This window comes from Sciurus vulgaris (assembly GCF_902686455.1).
Source record: "Sciurus vulgaris genome assembly, chromosome: 9".
Taxonomy (NCBI): domain Eukaryota; kingdom Metazoa; phylum Chordata; class Mammalia; order Rodentia; family Sciuridae; genus Sciurus; species Sciurus vulgaris.
The window spans coordinates 143,157,830-143,176,160 of NC_136469.1; the positions used below are offsets into that span (position 1 = coordinate 143,157,830).

At 64.5% G+C, this 18,331-nt stretch overlaps 1 protein-coding gene across 6 annotated transcripts in view; it reads left to right on the plus strand.

The window, feature by feature from the left end:
- Positions 1-7,954, plus strand: part of SH3TC1 (SH3 domain and tetratricopeptide repeats 1) — a 43,260-nt gene extending 35,306 nt beyond the window's left edge. For 4 of the 6 annotated variants that reach the window (XM_079154388.1, XM_079154389.1, XM_079154387.1 and 1 more), the window contains exons 12-17: positions 1,343-1,523; positions 2,522-2,672; positions 3,734-3,856; positions 4,362-4,512; positions 5,295-5,491; positions 6,272-7,954. In XM_079154388.1, coding sequence (XP_079010514.1) covers positions 1,343-1,523; positions 2,522-2,672; positions 3,734-3,856; positions 4,362-4,512; positions 5,295-5,491; positions 6,272-6,529 — 1,061 coding nt within the window. In that variant the 3' untranslated portion in view covers positions 6,530-7,954. Of the gene's footprint in view, positions 1-1,342; positions 1,524-2,521; positions 2,673-3,733; positions 3,857-4,361; positions 4,513-5,294; positions 5,492-6,271 lie in introns of those variants that run through there. The other 2 variants (XM_079154391.1, XM_079154392.1) reach the window with 2 other exon arrangements.
- The last annotated feature ends 10,377 nt before the right edge of the window (positions 7,955-18,331 follow it).

Here is an 18,331-nt window from a genome sequence, read left to right on the forward strand (position 1 = left end):
TGGGCATTGAGGGTGCACACCTGTGATCCCAGCTACTTAGGAGGCTGAGGCAGGAGGATCTGAAGCTCAAGACCTGTCTGGGCAAGTTAGTGAAACCCTGCCTTGAAGTAGAGTTGGGGGCATGGCTCAGAGGTAGAATGCTCCTGAGCTCAGTCCCCAGCATGGCAAAAAGCAAAACAAGCAAAAAACAAAGAACGTCAGATTTTTGTTTAGTTGTTTTCTATATTATTTTGTTATTTCCACTCTGGTCATCATTATTTTCTTTTTTGTTTGCTTTGGGATTTCTTAACTCTTCTTTTTCTAGTTTCTTACAGAGGAAGTTTAGGTATGGGCTTTGAAATTTTTCATTCTTAATAAAGGCATTCAGAACTATGAATTTCCCTCTACACTCTGCTTTAGCTGCATCCCCAAGGTCTTGGTATATTGTACTTTTATTTGTGTTCATATTAAAATAGTTTCTAGTTTCCTTTGTGAGCTCATCTTAGACCCACTTGTTATTTATGAATGTATATTTTAATTTTCACATGTTTTTGAATTTCCCAAATTTCTTTCTATTACCAACTTCTAGTTTCATTTCAATGTAACTGAAGAATTTATTTCTCATAATTTCAACCCTTTTACACTTACTAAGACTTGCTTTGTGGTCTGGCATGTGGACTATCTTGGAGAGTGTTCTATGAGCACTTAGACTGTACTCTGCTATTGTTGGGTGGAGTGTTTTAAAGTACCTATGAGGTCTAGCTGGCTTATGGTGTGGGTAGGTTCTACTTCTGTGTTGACCTCTGGATTATTTTTGACAATTGGAAGCTCTCCATAACTCCCAGTCCCTGGTTTGAGGAAAGGCCAGCAGGCCTGTGGTTTGGAGCCTGGCCTGCTGGACAGAGTGCAGGCTTTGTAATACCAGAGCCCAACTGAATTCTATTCTACCATGTGCCATGTGCTCCCGGCAAACACTTTGGATTCTGTGTCCATCTGCAAGCGGAGGTGCTGGTGACACCTTACTGTCAGTTCAGGGTAGAGGCAGCCCCTGTTCTGGCTGGGAGAGCTTGGTGAGGCAGAAACAGGAGGCCTGATGCAGTAGGAATGCCTGGACAGAACCCTGGCCCTGGGGTTCATCAAAATGGTCAGTCGGTCTCTGGGGCGTCCACAGTATGCTGTTCACTGGGCACTCCATGCTGTGCCCCTGAGGAGGACACTTGGACTGTCTCTGGCTCAGTTTCCCATCTGCAAGGACCTGGCTCAAGGAGGTGTGGAAGAGACAGACATGCGGCAAGGGCCTGTGACCCCTGCGTGCGGCCACTGTGGAGCCACAAGGGTGACATCCTCCTTTTGTTCTCCTCAGGCCAACTTCAAGCCGTCCAGCAGCTGTGCCACTTCTATAGCAGCGTCATGCCCAACGAGGCTCAGAATGTCATCTACCACGAGTTCCAGCTCAAGCTGGCCCGCAGGGTAGCCGACAAGGTGCTGGAGGGCCAGCTCCTGGAGGCCATCAGCCAACTCTACCTGTCCCTGGGCACCGAGCGGTAAGGGTACTACCACAGTGGGGATAGGGGTGGCATGGGATCTGTGCCCTGCCCCTGGGAAACTTCTCTCTTTGGTGACCACGGGTTTCCTTGGCATCAGCAAACTGACCTGATGGGCCTGGGGTCATGCTGCCATTGCTCATGACTTGCGAGTGGCAGCTTGGCCTCCCTGATGGGTGGGGGGCCCTCGCATCTGCTCTCACACCTCCCAAAAGGCATCTCTGCCCCACAGACCCAGGCAGGCATTTCTAGGTCGCCCTTCCTGCTGCGGCGGCTTCTGTAAGCTGAGCTTTGCTCACCCTGAGTCTCCAGTCACAGGGTGATCTGGCCTCACTTGTCCAGACATGACAGTTCCCAAGGTTTTGCACCCAAAGAAGCAGAACCGGTTGTCCCTCCTGCTTCCCTGAGGTAGCACCTCAGGACACGACCCGATGTGGCTTCCACTGACCAGCCCACAGGCCCAGTGGGATCACTGCAGTGAACACCCCTCTCATGTAGGACTCGCCGATGGCTGGGCAGGAGCCAGATGTCCAGGAGGACTTGGGGGGCGGGCTCCTGTCCAGGTGCAATGGGCCAGTGCTCCAGAGTGCTGGTCCTCCGAGTGTGGACCCTGGGCCGGCAGAGCGGCATCGCCCCGCCTGGAGGCCTGCTGGAGGGGCTCAGCTTGGCTCCGCCCAGGAGCGGGGTGCAAGTCTGAGAACCGCCATGCAGATAGCCTTTGAATTTCTGCCTGTGCTGATGGATCCCGGTGTGTCCAGAGAAGACGGAGCTGCTTGGGCAGACGGGTGATGGGGGAGTGATGGGAAGCAGGTCGCTCCTGCTGGGTGGCCGCGCTGACACCTCTTCCCTGACAAGATGCCTTTTCGGTACCATGACGTGTGTTCGCCCATGTCTGCTACAGCCCGGGAGGGGCAGGCGCTGCATGTGGCAGGGTCCATCGGTCAGCAGACCCACAGGGAAGAGCCAGGCTGCTGTCTGACACCGGTGTCTGATCCCAGGGCCTACAGATCCGCTCTGGACTACGCCAAGCAGAGCCTGGGGATCTTCATCGACCTGCAGAAGAAGGAGGAGGAGGCCCGTGCCTGGCTGCAGGCTGGCAAGATCCACTACGTCCTGCGCCAGGATGAGCTGGTGGACCTGTACATCCAGGTGCCCCGCCCCGCCTCCCTGCCGGCACACCCACCTCCATCCACCACCTGTCCACACACCACCCACCTGCCATCCATCTACCACCCACCCCTCATCCACCCATTCCAGAGCCACTGTTGAGCACCTGCTGTATGCCAGGGGCCCCTGTCCCCCCTCTCTGCCCTCGGGGCTCTCTCCTAGTCTCCCCCAGGGCCCAGCATCTCCAACAAGGATCTCAGCTCCCCGAGGGCAGCATGATGGGCCCCTCTGCACTGGGACCCAGGAAGCGCTTAGTCAATGTGCAAACGGTGTGTCCACTCAGTTGACACCCAGAACTTGCTTCAGCGGCATGAGGCACGGTTCCTGTAAACAACAGTTACCATACAAGCTGTTTCTAGACACTCCCCTAACATGCCGGAACACATGGGGAGTCCGTGAGCCTTTGCTTTTGAGCACCACTGTGTGCCTTCCCTGAGCCCAGGCTGAGGACTCAGGAAAGGAGCTCTGGCCGAGAGGAGAACCCGTCCTGCTCTGGGCACCAGAAGGCTGGGCTCTGGCTGTTTGCTGGCAAGGGGGCCTAGAGCCCCCGGAAGAGGGGTGTTCCGGGCGGCCAGACTCACAGATCCAGCAGCCCAGAGGTTCCGGGGACCTGGCACGTCCCCGGAGCTGCGAGCAGTAGCGTCTGGCTGGATTCAGGCAGGGGCTAACCTTCACTCAGGGGTCCACTGAGCACCTACTGTGCACCAGGCAGTGGACACAGCTGTGGCCTCAGTCCCCATTCCCATGGAGCTGGACTTCCAGGAGGGAGAGAAGGTGGAGGTGGCCGGGTCAGGGTAGCCGAGGACCTGAAGGAGAAGTGGAGACAAAGGGGCAGCAAGTGGAGGGAACACAGTGACCTAGGACACATGGGCAGGAGGGAGGCCAGGCTGGGCCTCTGTCCTGCACCCGCCCATGCCCAGGCTCTCAGGGGCTTGGGGCTGTGGCCCCCAGGGGCCCAAGGGCACAGGGAGGGAGAGAAGGCCGCGTCTGGGTGTGGTGGGAAAGGGTGTCCAGGTTGGTCTCCAGAGCCTCCCGTCTTGCAGGTGGCTCAGAACGCTGCCCTGTGCACAGGGGACCCCAACCTGGGGCTGGAGCTGTTCGAGGCAGCTGGAGACATCTTCTTCAATGGCACCTGGGAGCGGGAGAAGGCCGTGTCCTTCTACCGGGTGAGCAGTGCCCAGCGGAGTGTGGCAGTGCGGACTCCTGCTTGGCTTCTGGGGGTGACCTTGACGCCCCAGCTGGGCAGGCGATGAGGCCCAGCATGGTCTGAGGATCCCTGGGGGAGGTTTTGTCTGCATCTTAGGATGAGGAAATAGCTTGGAGGCATGGGAGGTGTCAAGGGACCTGCCGTGAGACCTGGCCTTCTCCTGCCCGTCCCCTGGTCCCTGGTGTGCAGCTGGCCCTGGTCCTTGCAACTGTGTGCTTTTAAAGCAGAGAATGCTGGGCCTGCCCACTCAGGCCCTGTGGTGGCCCGGGAGGAGCTGTCCGAGGCCGTGGGGGTGGGTGGGCGAGGGGATGGCCCAGCTCCAGTGCGGGTGCCAGGTCCCCTCTGGCGCGTGCTCTCCCGGGAACCACTCTAGAGCGGGTGGGGTGGGAAGGCCCACGCACCCAGAGCAGAGGGGCACTTTGCATGCAGCCACTGAGGCCTGACCCACCTCCCCGCCGTGACAGGACCGGGCGCTGCCCCTGGCTGTCACCGTGGGGAACCGTGAGGCCAAGCTGCGGCTGTGCAACAAGCTGGCGGCCCTGCTGGCCACGCTGGAGTCGTCGCGGGAGGGCCTGGAGTTCGCCCACGAGGCCCTGGCCCTCAGCATCGCCCTGGGTGAGCCCTGCCTGCTGTCGGGGCCCAGACCCAGCCTGTGCCCACCCCAGGCCCTGTCTCACCAAGGGCACAGGCCCCTCTGGGGTGCAAGCCCATGTGCCCCTGGACACGCCCCTGCTCTGCTTGCTGATTGTGGGGGCTGGGCCTCCATGGGCGCCGGTCCTCTCCTCTGGTCCCCTGCTCTGGCAGCCGCTACTGCTCCCTGGCTGGAGAAAGCCCCGCCCCCTTTCCAGAAGCCCCTCCCTTAGTTCTAGGTGTCCATCTGCCCAACACCCAACTGTGCTGTGCCAGGCCACCTGTCTTTCTGCAGAGACAGGGAGCCCCCGACGACTGACCAGGGCTGGTGCCCCAGGCCTGGCCCAGAGCAGGTGGGCTGCAGAGCTTCAGGGCTGGCCCTGCTGGGGAAGGACGCTGGGGACCAGGAGGCTGGCCTGCCTCTCCAACAGGCAAAGTCCCCAAGGCCGGAGGCTCTGCTGGTGACAGACCCAGAAAGGGGCCACGCCTGGTCTGCAGGGGCCTGAGCCTTGTGCCCAGAAGCACATGGACCTGGGGGCCATTAGGGTTCCTGGTTAAAGACAGCAGCCAAAGGCACCCCATCCAGGCGGCTCGGACCTGCGCAGGGTGTCCAGATCCACCCCTCGGCCAAAGCCCGTGGTCCAGGGGAAAAGCCAGCTGGAGCTGCCCAGTGCCAAGAGGCAGGGCAGGCGCTGCAGGGTCTGCACTTGCCCCAGATTGCCCTGCCCACCCCTCAGGGCCATGTCCTCACGCCCGCCCCTTCCCAGGTGACCGGCTGAACGAGCGAGTGGCCTACCACCGGCTGGCCACGCTGCACCACCGGCTGGGCCACAGCGAGCTGGCCGAGCACTTCTACCTCAAGGCCCTGTCACTCTGCAGCTGGCCGCTGGAGTTTGAGGAGGAGACGCTGTACTACCTGAAGGTGTACCTGGCGCTCGGACACATCCTCTTCTGTGACCTGAAGGTGGGCCGGTGCTCAGTGCGAGGCTGTGGGCCTGGGCCTGGGGTCCGGCCCGCAGCACTGAGGCCAGCCAGGAGGTCATGGGGTGCAGGACGCTCAAGCATGGGGTAGAGTCGGGGGCCCCCAGCGGAGGAGACACTAAGGCAGGGGACGTGTTGGGTGGCCCCAGTGCCCCTGAGACCCACACATCCAGCCCACCGGGCCCCTGCCCAGGAGGCCTGTCCAGGAGGCCAGCCTGCTTTCAGGGATCCCTTGCCAGAGTCCCGAGAGCACTTGACCTTCAAGTCACCCAGGCAGGGCTTCCCAGAGAGGTGACCGAGGCTCGAGGAGGGGTGCAGGGGCCGCAGCCCGCTGTCCTTTCTGGTCCTTGAGCGGGCCTCTCCCACTGCCTGCCTCCTGCTCCCAGCCTCAGCCCAGCACGTCACCAACAGCGCAGGTTCTCCTGCTGGCAGGGGGCGGGGGGAGGGAGCCGCAGCTGGGCTGACAGGAATCAAGGAGCCCACCGCTCACCTGAATGCCCGCCTGCCTGGCACCTGGGGCCCTGCTGCACGCTGGCGACACCTGGTGGCCGGAAGTGGTCCCTGCAGCCTGCCGCTGGGGCTGGGTCCCCAGTGCCCAAGAAGGGGCCTTGATCTCTTCCTGGGCACACGGCCGCCTGCCCCGTGCACCTGGGAGGAAGGAACGGGCCGGTTGCTGCCTAGAGCCAAGGCCCAGGGCCTGGTGGGGTGGCTGGGGTGGCCTGGGGCTCGGGCTCCCCCGGTCAGAGCCCATCTCCACCCGCAGGACCCGTTCGACGCAGCTGGCTACTACCAGCTGGCGCTGGCGGCAGCCGTGGACCTGGGCCACAAGAAGGCCCAGCTGAAGATCTGCGCGCGCCTGGCCACCATCTACCACCACTTCCTCATGGACCGCGAGATGTCCCTCTTCTTCTACCAGAAGGCGAGGACATTCGCCTCCGAGCTCAACCTCCGCCGGACCAACCTGGTGCCCCAACGCTTCTGCGGCCGGGCCCCCTGGCTGGCCCCCGGCCACCTGCCCTGACGCCCGGAGGGACTGGCCCTGAGGAAGGGCGAGGCTTGAGGGAAGGGTGCTGTGGCAATAAATATCTCCAGCAGCGTGCTGGCATCTGCCCTGTGGCCTGAGCCTCCCACTTCAACCTCAGCCTCCTTGCCTGTCGAATGGTGAGAAGGTGGTGGACGCCTGTGGGATCGTGAGGTGACCCCATCTTCCCTGGGAGCCTCCTTGGCATCTGGTGCTGCCCTGTGACTTTTGTTCTCAAAATACCAGTGTGTGAGGAGGTTGGAACCATTATCACTCCAGTTAAAGAAACAAAGGCACAGAGAGGTTAAGTGTGTCATCCATTGTCACAAAGCAGGTGGAGGCCAAGCCCCAGAGCCCAGGGCAGTAACTACACCACCCTACCAGCCTGCCTCAAGTGGTATGTTGCCATTAGGCCTCGCTGGTGGCTCCTGGACTTCTCACCCCTAGAGCGTCACAGGCTAGGGGAGGGAGGCCCAAGTACTCCCTCCTGAGCCCAGCCAGGACAACCCCAGCCCCCTCAGCCCTGCTGGAGGTGGGCAGTCGGCAAAAGCCCCCACCCCTCCCCTCTTGCCACCAGCCTCAGCCCTGTCCCTAGGAGCTCCAAGTGCCACCTGTATCCTGGCCCCTGGGAAGGGGGCTCAGGTGGTGACCTCACCAACCTTCGGGTAGGGAGACGGAGGCTGGGGTGGCTCAGAGGCCACAGGCTCCTGGTCGATGGCCCCCAGCCCCACCGTCCTGCTCAGATCCTTCTTTCAGACGTGATTTCAAATGAGGTGGTTGGGAGCAGACTGGACCCTGAGGTGCAGCCAGTGGCCCCTGCGCCAGCCTCCCCACGCCCAAAGCCTCTCCAGGAGAAACCTCACTGCCTCCCTCAGCCTCCTGTAACAGGGAGGCAAACCAGGACTGGGGAGGCAGGGACTCAGGGCAGAGCCCAGGGCAGAACTAGCCGGGATGCTGACCCCAGGTCTTGCCCAGCCTTGCTCCGCCTGCAGGGGCACCCAGCCTCGCCACCAGGGGGCAGCAGAGAGCATCCAGAGCCGGCCACACCTGGGGAGCGCTTGGCTGGAACAGGCGCTGAGGTCGCTGCCCCTGGATAGCATCCACCGCAGGGCCTGCTGCCAACACTCCACGTGGGCTGGGATCCCAGGCCAGGCATCCTCGGCCACCTGCCTGCGAGCACAGAGCCTCAGGGAGCTGCTTTCTCTGAGCCTCAGGTCGGTCACCAGGGAGATGAGGGCGACAGGCACGGAGAGGTGGGCCATGAGCTCAGGCGGGCCGGCCCTGCCCACCGCTGCTGCGGCCCATAGCACGTGGAGCTGCAGCCCGACCCAGCAGCCACAGAGCACTGGACCAAAACTGGAGGGATGGCCAACTTGCTTAACCACCCAGGCCTTCTGTCTCTTCATCCATAACCAGAGGAAAGCCCTAGCTCACGGTCCCAGGAAGAAGAGAGAAGGCGTGAACAGGGCCACATGCAGGCCTGGGAGCAGCATCTCCCAGGCCTCTGGGCTCTCTGAGGCTGGGTGAGGAGCGCTGTTGACCCCTGGGACTCAGCTGGCTTGGGCCAGGCCCACTGGACTCCAGCCCTGCTCTGCCCAGGCCACAACCCCCACAGCCTTCCTGCAGCAGAGGGGGCGTGAGGCCAGCCACAGGCCTGGCAGGGGCCTCGGTGGTGACAGACCCTCGGTGCAGAGCAGGGTTCTGGAAGGAGGCACCCTGCCTACCCTGTGCTCGCTGCCCACTGACCACTGTCAACTGCTGCAGGCGGCCAGGAGCGGGCGAGCCACGTCCAGGGTGCCCAGGGCTGGGGCGAAACACTCCTTCCCCGGCTCCCAGGAGCTCATTCTCTGAACAGAGAAGGACAGCAACTGCCCAGGCCACAGAGCCCCGGCCCCACACGGCTGCGGGCTGAGCTCTCCTGGGAGCCCACATCCCCGCAGCAGCTTCCTCCCCGGCACACGTCCAGGCTGGCCTCGGGCTTCGGATGTGGACTCTGAGGCTCGGCGGGGACGTGAGCACCTAAGCGCGTCCACCACCATCCTCCCCACCACAGGGAGCCGCCGCGGCCTGTGGCCTCTGGATGGGCAGGTGTTGTAAGAAGGTGGCCGCAGTCCAGGGGGCGTCCGACTCTCTCAAGGGCAGGTGGGGGTCCTGGAGGAGGAGCGAGTTCCCAGTCCTCAGAGTGCGTCTGGTGACCCCGCTGGGGCTGGGAGCTGCCCTCAGGCTCTTGCCTGTACCACCTGGGCTTTGCTTTCCAGGGAACTTGGTGGCTGTCCATTGGCAGCTCCTCAGGTGTCCAGGGCCTGGCCAGGGATGTCAGTCACAGGCTGCCCCTGACTGGGTCAGTCCACCAGCAGCAGGTCAGGCTGCGTGGGTTCAGGGCAAGAAGCCAGCTGGATCCCAGCTCTGCCTCTGGCCCCCTGCTGGCCCCCACGGCCTGTTTCCTTGTCTGTCAATGGGCTGCGCCTTGCTGGGCAGCTACCCGGCAGCATCTGAATCAACCAGCCTGCTCTCCCGGGCTCATCAGCCCCTCCAGAGTTGGTGCAAGAGGGAGAAGCCCAGGAGGGGCCTTCGCCAGGAGGGAGGCCTGTGGGCAGCGTGGCTATGTGGCTCGCACAGTGCCCTCCCCAGCGTGACCCCTTGGTGAAGATGACTGGTCACGCTGGTGGCAAAGGTGAGGGTGTTTGTCGGTGTACTCAAGGTCTCTGATCCACTGGCTCTGGGCCACCCCAACGTGGGCCTGGGCTAGACCGGAGTCCGGCTTCTGTGCGGGGGGACAGTCCTGCAGGCTTTGGCCGCGCATGGAAGTCAGCTGAGGGCTCCTCCAGAAGCCAAGAAGTGCCCACTGACCATCCACAAGGACGGGGAACCCTGGTCCTTCAACAGCAAGGACTGAGCTCTGCCAGCAGCTGCAGCGGGCAGGTGGCCCTGAGCCCTGCTGACACTGTCACTGGTCCACTGAGACACTGGGCCTGGGCCTCTGGCCCACAAACACAAGCCACTGGCCAGCCCAGCACGGGGTTTCATGCCTCCGCAGCCTGGGCTGGATTTCCCTCCAGGCCTGGGTGTCACCAGGAAGCAGGGGCACTGGGGACAAGCGGGGAGGCTCCAGCTTGGTGATGGCCTCGGTGCACTGTCTACAGGGCGAGCGCCCTCCCTGGGGCTGGGCAGGGCGGGCCGGGGCAGGGAGTCTGAAAGTGACAGCCCAGCAGCCCCACCCAGCCCGGAGCCCAGCTCCGAGGCCAGGCTGAGGGGCCTCCCCAACCTTCCCGCCACCTGCCTGGGCAGCCCCAGTGCATCCCACCTGCCAGGCAGCTGGAGAAGCCCGTCCAGAGACACTCACACGGGACAGCGTCCTCCAGGGCAGAGGCCAGCAGGAGGTCTGCTGAGGGGGTCGTCAGCACAAGGAGGAGCTGCGGACACACCCATTCCCAACACAGCCTGGAGACTGGCCAGGCGAGGCCGGGCTGGCCCTGACTTACCTCTAGTGCAGAGGGCTCTAGAGGGGATCAGGTGACAGAGGAGGGGGGCCATCACCTCGGTGCCTCTGCCCTGGCCCCTCTGGCGAGGGCCTCCCTGGCTGCTGGATGGAACCCAAGGTCCGTGGCCCTCTGTGCGTAGGTGCAGTTGCAGGCTGTGGACAGACCGTGGGCACCCTGAGTTGGAGGCCCCAGACAGCAGAGCACCCGTCCCTGACCCCCGGCCACAGGCAGCCGACAGGCAGCGGCGTGGCCCGCCTGGGCCTGGTGGGTCCTGCCACAGCTGACGTGGACACAGGAGCAGCAGACGACGCTGCGTGGCTCCGGGACCCCGCCATGCTGGTCCACAGCAGGCCGAGGGCCCCGCCCATCACAGCACAGCAGAGAAGAGCAGAGGACACCCAGGGCCATCCTGGAAGCCGGGCAGCATTCACAGGGCATCCGTCACTGATGTGGAACCCCGGAGCCCCGGGTGGCGGCTCACGGCCGAGTGCGTGGAGAAGGCGCCAGGGAGGCTGGACGCTCGACTCCAAAACCAGAGTTGGGACCATCCATGGCCACACAGCCTGGAAGGGCACCCGCCAGACTGTACGCGCTGTGCTCAGGAACAGGCCGGCAGGACCGTGAAGGCAGCTGCCTCCCTCACACTCGTGGGCAGCGGATGCCAGTGACCCCCTCGGGCCCGCGTCAGGCTTCAGAACCGACCCCAGGCGCCTGCGGAAGGCGCAGCACAGGGTGTCCATGCCCCAGGCCCCAGGAAGGGCACGGGAGGGAGCCTGTGCTGCTGGCCAGCGCGCTCACTGTGACCAGGCCTGCACCAAGCCACGGGTGAGGGAGGCCCGGGGTCCAGGGCTGCGGGCCGGGCTGGAGGAGAGGAGGACAGGCTGGGCGTCCGTCCCTTCCAGGACACGCCTGGCACCCCAGAACGGCCGCACGGGACAGGAACCCTCACTGCCCAGCTGTGGGTGCAGGACCGCCTGGGCGACGGGGCTTTAAGGAGGACCCGAGGCGGGGAGGCCCTGTCGCCCATGTGCCTGCCCCGCCTGGACAGGGGCCCTCCAGCTGGCACCACAACGACGTGGCAGCAGGACTGGCTGAGACCTCCTCAGGCCCCACCGATGCCAAGGGCTGGACCCAGGACCTGAGCCGGGGAGCGGGTTGTGGGCAGAGGGCAGCCAGGAGCAGCGGGGTCCCGAGGACACCAGGCGGCCGGCACAGCCCGGGTTCCCCGCTGCTGCACGTGGACGTGGCCTCCAAGCCAGCCGCCACTGGGCCCCAGCACTCAGGAGCTGAGGCCATCAGGAAGGGCCATCACACTAGCCGGGGACACCCTGTGTGGCGTCCGGCAGGCAGCGCGTGCTGGAGTATAGCGGCTGACGTTCCAGGGGCGGAAGGCCTCCCACTCGCACACCTGCGTGTGGCGCGGTAGCCCTGGGACCCCAGCAGCCCTCGTGGGGCCCGCTGTCACACACGTCCACCGCCTGGTCCCTCGCTCATGCAGGGCCTGCCGAGGGCTTCGTCGCCCTCCTGTGCGGGGCATGGGCCAAGGGCTCCTGGAGGTGGGCGTCTGGGAGGAGGATGCGGGGGGCAGGCAGCGTTGGGCTGGGGCTCCCTGGGGAGGGCGTTGGGCCCAGGGGAGGCCCTTGGGAAGGACGGCCCGAAGGACCCTGGTCTGAGGGAGGTTCCCGCCTTCACCATTGCCAGTTACCTGCCTGTGCAGGGAGCAGGCGGCCCCGTGGGGGTCCCTATCCCATCGGCTTGTTTCCCTCTAGGTGGGCACCAGGAGTGTCCCCCAGTCCTGTAAGCTGGGCAGGGCGGTCCTTGCACTGTGGGGACAAGTGTCGGGCTCTGTTTGTGGGACTGTTTTGCTGGTGAGGCATTACCGGGGCGGGTGTGGGCACCTAGGAGCCAGCAGTCCCTGTACCTGGTCTCTGGGCCCGTCCGACTCGGCACCCTCGGGCTGTGCGGCGTGGCGCAGGTCTGAAGCACTCCTCCTCCCCCAGCTCGCAGACTCGCCGAGGCTACGTCCTCACCGCAACGATCAGGACTGTGACTTGCAGTTACAAGGGATGACCACAGAGAACGCCCGTCCTGGGAGAGGTGGCAGCGGCAGTGTCCGGAACGGCGGCCTTGCCGAGCCCTCCCCACGCTCGGACCTCGTCAGCAGCATGGCGGAACAGCCCCCGCCACTGGGCCGGGGCCCCCTGCAGTTGAGGCCCAGAGAGGTCAGTGGGCTGCAGAAGCAGAGCAACCCAGAGGCCCCAGGGGCCTGGGTGGCCAGCCGCTGACTCGGGCAGCTTGCCCTGGTTGGGAGGTGGACTGGTTGGAAGCCACCAGGGTCCAGTCCCTCCTCACCTGCATCCCTGGGGCCTGCTCAGCTCCCTGGCCCTTCAGTGGTTCAGCTCTTGCATGAAGACCCTCAGGGTGGCCGGGAAGAGGACGCTGGCGTGCTGTTCGGGGAGGCGTGTGGGAAACCCTCCTTGCCTTCGCCCCAGCCCTAGCTCTGAGTCGGGGGCTCCCTAGTGCCCCAGGCTGGGGCTGAGCCAGGTGTCGGGAGTGCGGTGGGTGGCCCACGCTCTGCCCAAGCTCTGCTTCCTGGCCTCCGGCTCCTGGGGCGCCAGCGTCCCTGGCTGGTAGCTGCATGGCTCTGGTCTCTCCCTCCGGCCACTCTGGCCTGTGTGTGTGAGCTCTCCCTCTGCCCCCTCTGACAAGGACACTCCTGACACATGCAGCGCCCAGCTGGGTCACTCAGGAAGGTCGCCGCTCTCCGAGCCTCACCATAATCTGTCTGCAAGAGCTGTTTCCAGGGAGCTGACCATGGCAGCGTCCAGTGACCAAGGCCTGATGCCCAGGGATTATTTTCTGAATGAGGAAACAGAGCTGGCATGGCAGAGCCAGGCTGTGCCCCCTTCCTGGCTCCCATTCACCCCAGAGCAGCCCCTGAGGGGCCCCAGAGGGTCCCTGCTTCCCCACGCTGGGAGAAGGAGTCCATGCCCGAGCCTGCTCTGGAGCCCCAGGCAGTGGTGCCCGTGCCCGGGTGTCTGGCAGACGCTGGTATCTGGGGCCTTGGGAAGGAAACCAGCTAGGATCACAGCAGCTTCTGACTCGGCAGGTGCAAAGGGCCAGGGGCAGGCCTGGTTGGTGCTGAGACTGAGGAAGGCAGCCAGGGCGAGGGCTGGCCGCACATGGCACGAACACACGTCCACACAGCCGGGGCGAGGGCTGTGTTCTGGAGTGGACTCTGTCTGGAAAGGCCGTCTCCAGGGGTGGCTCACCTGTGGCACCTGTGAGGCTCCTGCTCCCACGGCCTGTGCACCCTGCCATGGAGGGCTGGCACCTCCGGGCACGCTGCCTGGCCTGGCTCCCCTACCCGCAGCCCCTGGGCATGCTGCAGCCTGGGCGGCTGAGAGCCAGCGGAGACTTCTTGCAGTTCTGGGGGCTGAGGTCTGTGGGAGACGGAGGAGTCTAGGGCCTGTTCCTAGGCAGAGCTCTCGCTGTGTGCTGGCCGGGTGCCGCCATCGGCCCCAGACTCCCTCCTACACCACCACCTCGGGGCAGGAGCTCAACCCAGACATCGCAGGCAGCCCATCTGTCCACTGCAGCCACTGTCCACCCCACTGGCCCGTTTTGGTGGGTGGCTCCTTCTGGCTGCTCACTGCTGTCAGGCCTCTGCCTTCCCCTCCACCACACCCAGGCTTGAGGAGGCACCTGGAGGGGCTTCCCTGCACAGAACTGCAAGCTCCTGAGGCCGTAGGGACCCCAGGACACTCACTCCTGTGGGGAATGAGTGCTGAGCAAAGGAGGGGGTATTCCGGGCAGGGCTGACTCCATAGCAAGGTTCTCTGGGACAATGAGCTGTAGGGTGTGGGCTGCAGGGAGGGGTTGATCAAGCAGGCTGCCAGATGAGAGAACTTTGTCTATGAGTGGCTGCTGGCCAGGCCCCACAAGCGTCACGCTGATGAGAAGCAGCCTGGCCCCCTCCCAGGGCTCTGCTGCATCCCCACAGACACTCACGTGGCCCCACAGCTGGTGGCAGTGAGGTAACAAGACAGACGTCCTCTCAAACCTGATCAGGTGCCACAGTGCACTGTGTTGAGCAGGCTGGCGAGAGGACGAGCGGGCGGCGCTGCTTCCAGGAGAGCGGGGCCTCCTGCTCTGCGGCAGCTCCCCCCAGGCCCGCCTCCCTCCCACCACTCTGGGGGGCTCTGCAGGATCTCAGCCCTGGGGACCCGCCCAGTGAGTCAGTTCCTCTGAGCGTCCTTCCATCCTTCCGTCCTTGCGTCCCGTCTGACCAGGCCCTGTGCTGCCTCCTCTCTCTGAATGCCTGGGGCGGGTCTCATGGCCCCCCAGGATTACTTCTGCTTCTGACTCTGAAAAGATCGTGTTTACAAGAAGGCCCAGAGGCCCTGTGGAGGTCCCCGTCCCTCCCGGTCTCCCCCAGTGACCCCATTGCACGGACCTGCAGCCCCCCAGCCAGCCCCTGGCGCTGCGCCATGCCCGTCCGAAGTCCCAGGTCACTGTGTCACAGTGGGCTCTTCTGACCACCACCGCCACCCAGAGGCAGAACCGTGCACCCCCCAAGGACGTCTCTGCACCGTCCACTCCGCCACCGCCCCGGGCCCCACGGCCCACGCCCACCTCTGTGGCCACTGGGTTCAAGGTGATGCGGATGGAGGCTTGTGGCGTGTGACGTGCGGGCACCACCTGGGCACACGTGGGTCGGAGGGTGGTGCCCTCTCTGGGCTGGGCGGTGGCCCCAGCCTACCTGATGGGGAGTGGCCGCACCAGGGCTTGCTTAGCGTCCATCGGGCACCCTCAGCTGCAGCGGCTGTGTGGCCTCCTTGCCTCCGTGGGGCTGTGGGCTTCCATTTCCCTGCGGGGGATCCGCCGCCCGGGTGTATGGGTGGCTTTTAAGGAACCGCCAAGCCTTGTCTGCGGCGGCTGGACCACTGCATGTCCCCTGAGGGCTGTGACAGCAGAGCAGACCCAGGAGAGCCACCCAGAAGGACGCGGTGGCTGTGGCTCTTGCCTGTCCCTGCGTCCCCCAGCTCTTGGGTCCCCAGCGCGTGTTCTGCTGCCCAGTCGTGGACGCAGGGGAGACTGAGGCAGCGCTGCGGTCACACTGGTGGAGAGCAGGGCCTGGGTGAGGCCAGGACTCAGGTGCCACACAGGCACCCCAACGCCCACATGGCCCCTCAGGTCCAGGGAGCGCCCGCGTCCAGGAGGCTGGCCAGCAGGTCCCAGGAGCCCCGCCCCTCCTGCTCCCGGGCTCCCTCAGGTCAGCACAGAGCTGCCCCAGGCAAGGTGCGGGCAGGACCCTGCTGCCCTCTGAACTGTCCACAGGAGGTGCCCGTTTGACCATCAAGAGCAAGCCGTGACCACGCCACCCACACGTGAGTCGGGAAAAGCACGGCTCTTCTTTTCTGTGAGACATGGAAAGGAAGCAGTGGTTGACAAGTGACAAGTGACAAGTGACAAGGAGCGGTGGTTGACAAGTGACAAGTGACAAGGAGCAGTGGTTGACAAGTGACTGGAGTGGCGTCTGGACCAGGTCCCCCGGGGCAGAGTCACTCTGCCCTGTGAGCTGACACCCCAGCAGCCCTGTGCTGCTGAGTAGAGTCTCACCATCCATGGGCACCGGTGTCTCTGAGGGGACAGGACAGGGATGGGGACACAGGATCAGCAGATGGAGGCCGTGGCTGCTGCGTCGGGGACCATCTGGCAGTGCTGTGCAGAGTTTCCTGGGCTCATGGCCCTTGCTGAGCTCCCTCCACCAGGCACAACTCATGCTGGCTTGTCCTGCCTCGCTGTCCAGCCCGAGCAGGCCGCCCTGGGGACAGGGAAGCAAGCGCTCCTCCCAGGCCATGGCCTTCCTCCAGGAAGAATCCCAGGACGGCAGAGCGCAGGGACGTCCACCCCAACCTGGACATGGCCTCCTGGACTCAGCCTGGGGCGGGATGGTGACAGAAGAACAGACACGGTCATGGCCTCCCCAGGGCCTCACGCCACATGCACGACACACGTGCACACACTGTGCATGACACACACAACACACACATCCACACGCAGCACACACGCATCACACACACATCCACACGCAGCACACACGCATCACACACACATCCACACGCAGCACACACACGTCTACACACAGCACACACATGTCCACATGCAGCACACACACATCACACACACATCCACACACAGCACACACACATCCACACGCATCACACACACATCCACACGCAGCACACACGCATCACACACCCAGCACACACGCATCACACACATCCACACACAGCACACACACATCCACACGCATCACACACGCAGCACACACACATCACACACACATCCACACACAGCACACACACATCCACACGCATCACACACGCAGCACACACACATCCACACACAGCACACACACATCCATACACGTCCACACACAGCACACGCAGCACACACACATCCACACACAGCACACACAGTGCAGGCACCACGCCCACGTGACACACGGCTTTGCTGCCACCACAGGGAGAGGCCGTCAGTGCGAGGAGGGTCCCCAGCCTGCGGCGGCCTCACCCAGACACACAGGGACACACTTCCACTTCACAGAGTGGCATCACCTGGCCCCGCGGTGTGACCTGCTCCTTCCGCTGTGGCCGTGCGATGGCCTCCTGCGGCCCCCTGGGGCGCTGGCCGCCACGGGAGCTCAGGGCCCTCGGGCACTCTCGCCTGCTGGCCCCCCACCACCACCCTGTCCTCCTCGCCATCCAGCTGCCCAGCCCAAGGCCAGAAGATGCCCCACTGGCCGGCTGGGGGCCAGTCACTCCTGAAGCCTCTCCCGGCCCCACTGATGTCCAGGCAGTGTCTGTGACCAGCTGCTGGCTGCAGCCGAGTAGCCCCTCAATCCCCAGACTGTGGCTGGGGGGCCGTGGGGGCGGCGGGCGTCCTCCCTGCGGTTCTTTGGGGAGCCCCTCCACGCGCCCGGCCCGAGCGTCCTTCCTGGGGCCAGTCTCCCCGTCCAGCCTCCTCCCAGTGGCTGAGTCTGCTTTAACTGTGTTTCTGGACCCTGAGCTGCAGCGGCTACAGGCAGGCCCAGCTCCCCAGGCCCCTGCCCAGTGCCCAGCAGCAGCCCAGCCGCTGCCCCAGGCACCTGGGAGAAACTGGCCTGCCAGCTCCTTCTGTGCCACCAAGAGGCCTGGGCAGCTGGGGTAGCCGCTGTGTGGGGCCCTGTGTCCCTGCTGGACGCCCCCCGGCCCTTCTCCGCGGAGCTCAGAGCTGGGCAGGAAGCGGGCACCCTCCAGGGCTCCTGGACCTCTAGGGGAAAGGAGCTGTCCCGGGGCCGCACCCCTACTGTCTGTGCCCGCAGCCCCTGCACTGGGTCCCCAGGCACGGCCACGTCCTCCCAGGCACTAAGCAGACGAAACAAGACCCGCCACACGGGGCCAGCATGTCCAGCAGCCCCTGAGCTCCCAGACGCTCCTGGAGACTGGGGTGGCCACGGAGCGGGCAGGACACCAGGCAGCCAGGCCTGCCTGGGCAGATGGGCTACAGGCATAGCCATGTAGGTGGGGCTTCCTGGACAGTGGGGGCCATCCAGAGTGGGCAGCCAGTGCAGGGACATTTGTCCAGTGGGCTGCTCAGGGGAAGCCCAGGGACAGTGAGTCCAGAGGCGATGGCGGTCCCAGGCAAGGGGAGATGATGCCCAAAGCAGACGTTGAAAGATGAGAATTCCCGCAGAAGGAAGGGAGGAAAGGGCCTCAGGGGCAGGCGCGGGGTGGCAGGCAAGACGCCGTCGCCCAGGAAGCGGAGAGTCAGGAGGCCCTGGCCCAGGAGCCCGGGAGCCGCAGAGCGAGGACAGGCCCTGCGCCTGCCCCAAGGGCCCAGAGCCTGTCCCACACCCAGGCCCAGGCGAGTCCCCGCTGCCCGCTGTGCTGCCTCTGCAGAAGCCCCTTGGGCAGTCGCCACCGTGGCCACGGGCGAGGCTGCTCCCGCACAGGACGTGGGGCCTTTGTGGGGGCACTGAGCCCGCCCCGCACCGTCTGGGCACCCGCCTCCTGAGCCCACGTGCACGGCCCAGGGCTCTGTCACGACCACAGGCACGCGGGGCATCCAAGGCCCACGGGCCTGGCGTCTGCAGCCCTAGGCGCCACAGAAGCGCCTGGGCCCTGTCCCCAGGGGCTCCCGGAGCCTGCCCCACCCTGCGGCGCACTTGATCCGCAAGGATGCGCCACCCTCCCCAGCCCCAGCCCCACACGCTGCACATCCAGCCGGCTTCTCCCAGTCCTGCCTCCGACCCTGGTCCCCAGCCCGCCCTGGC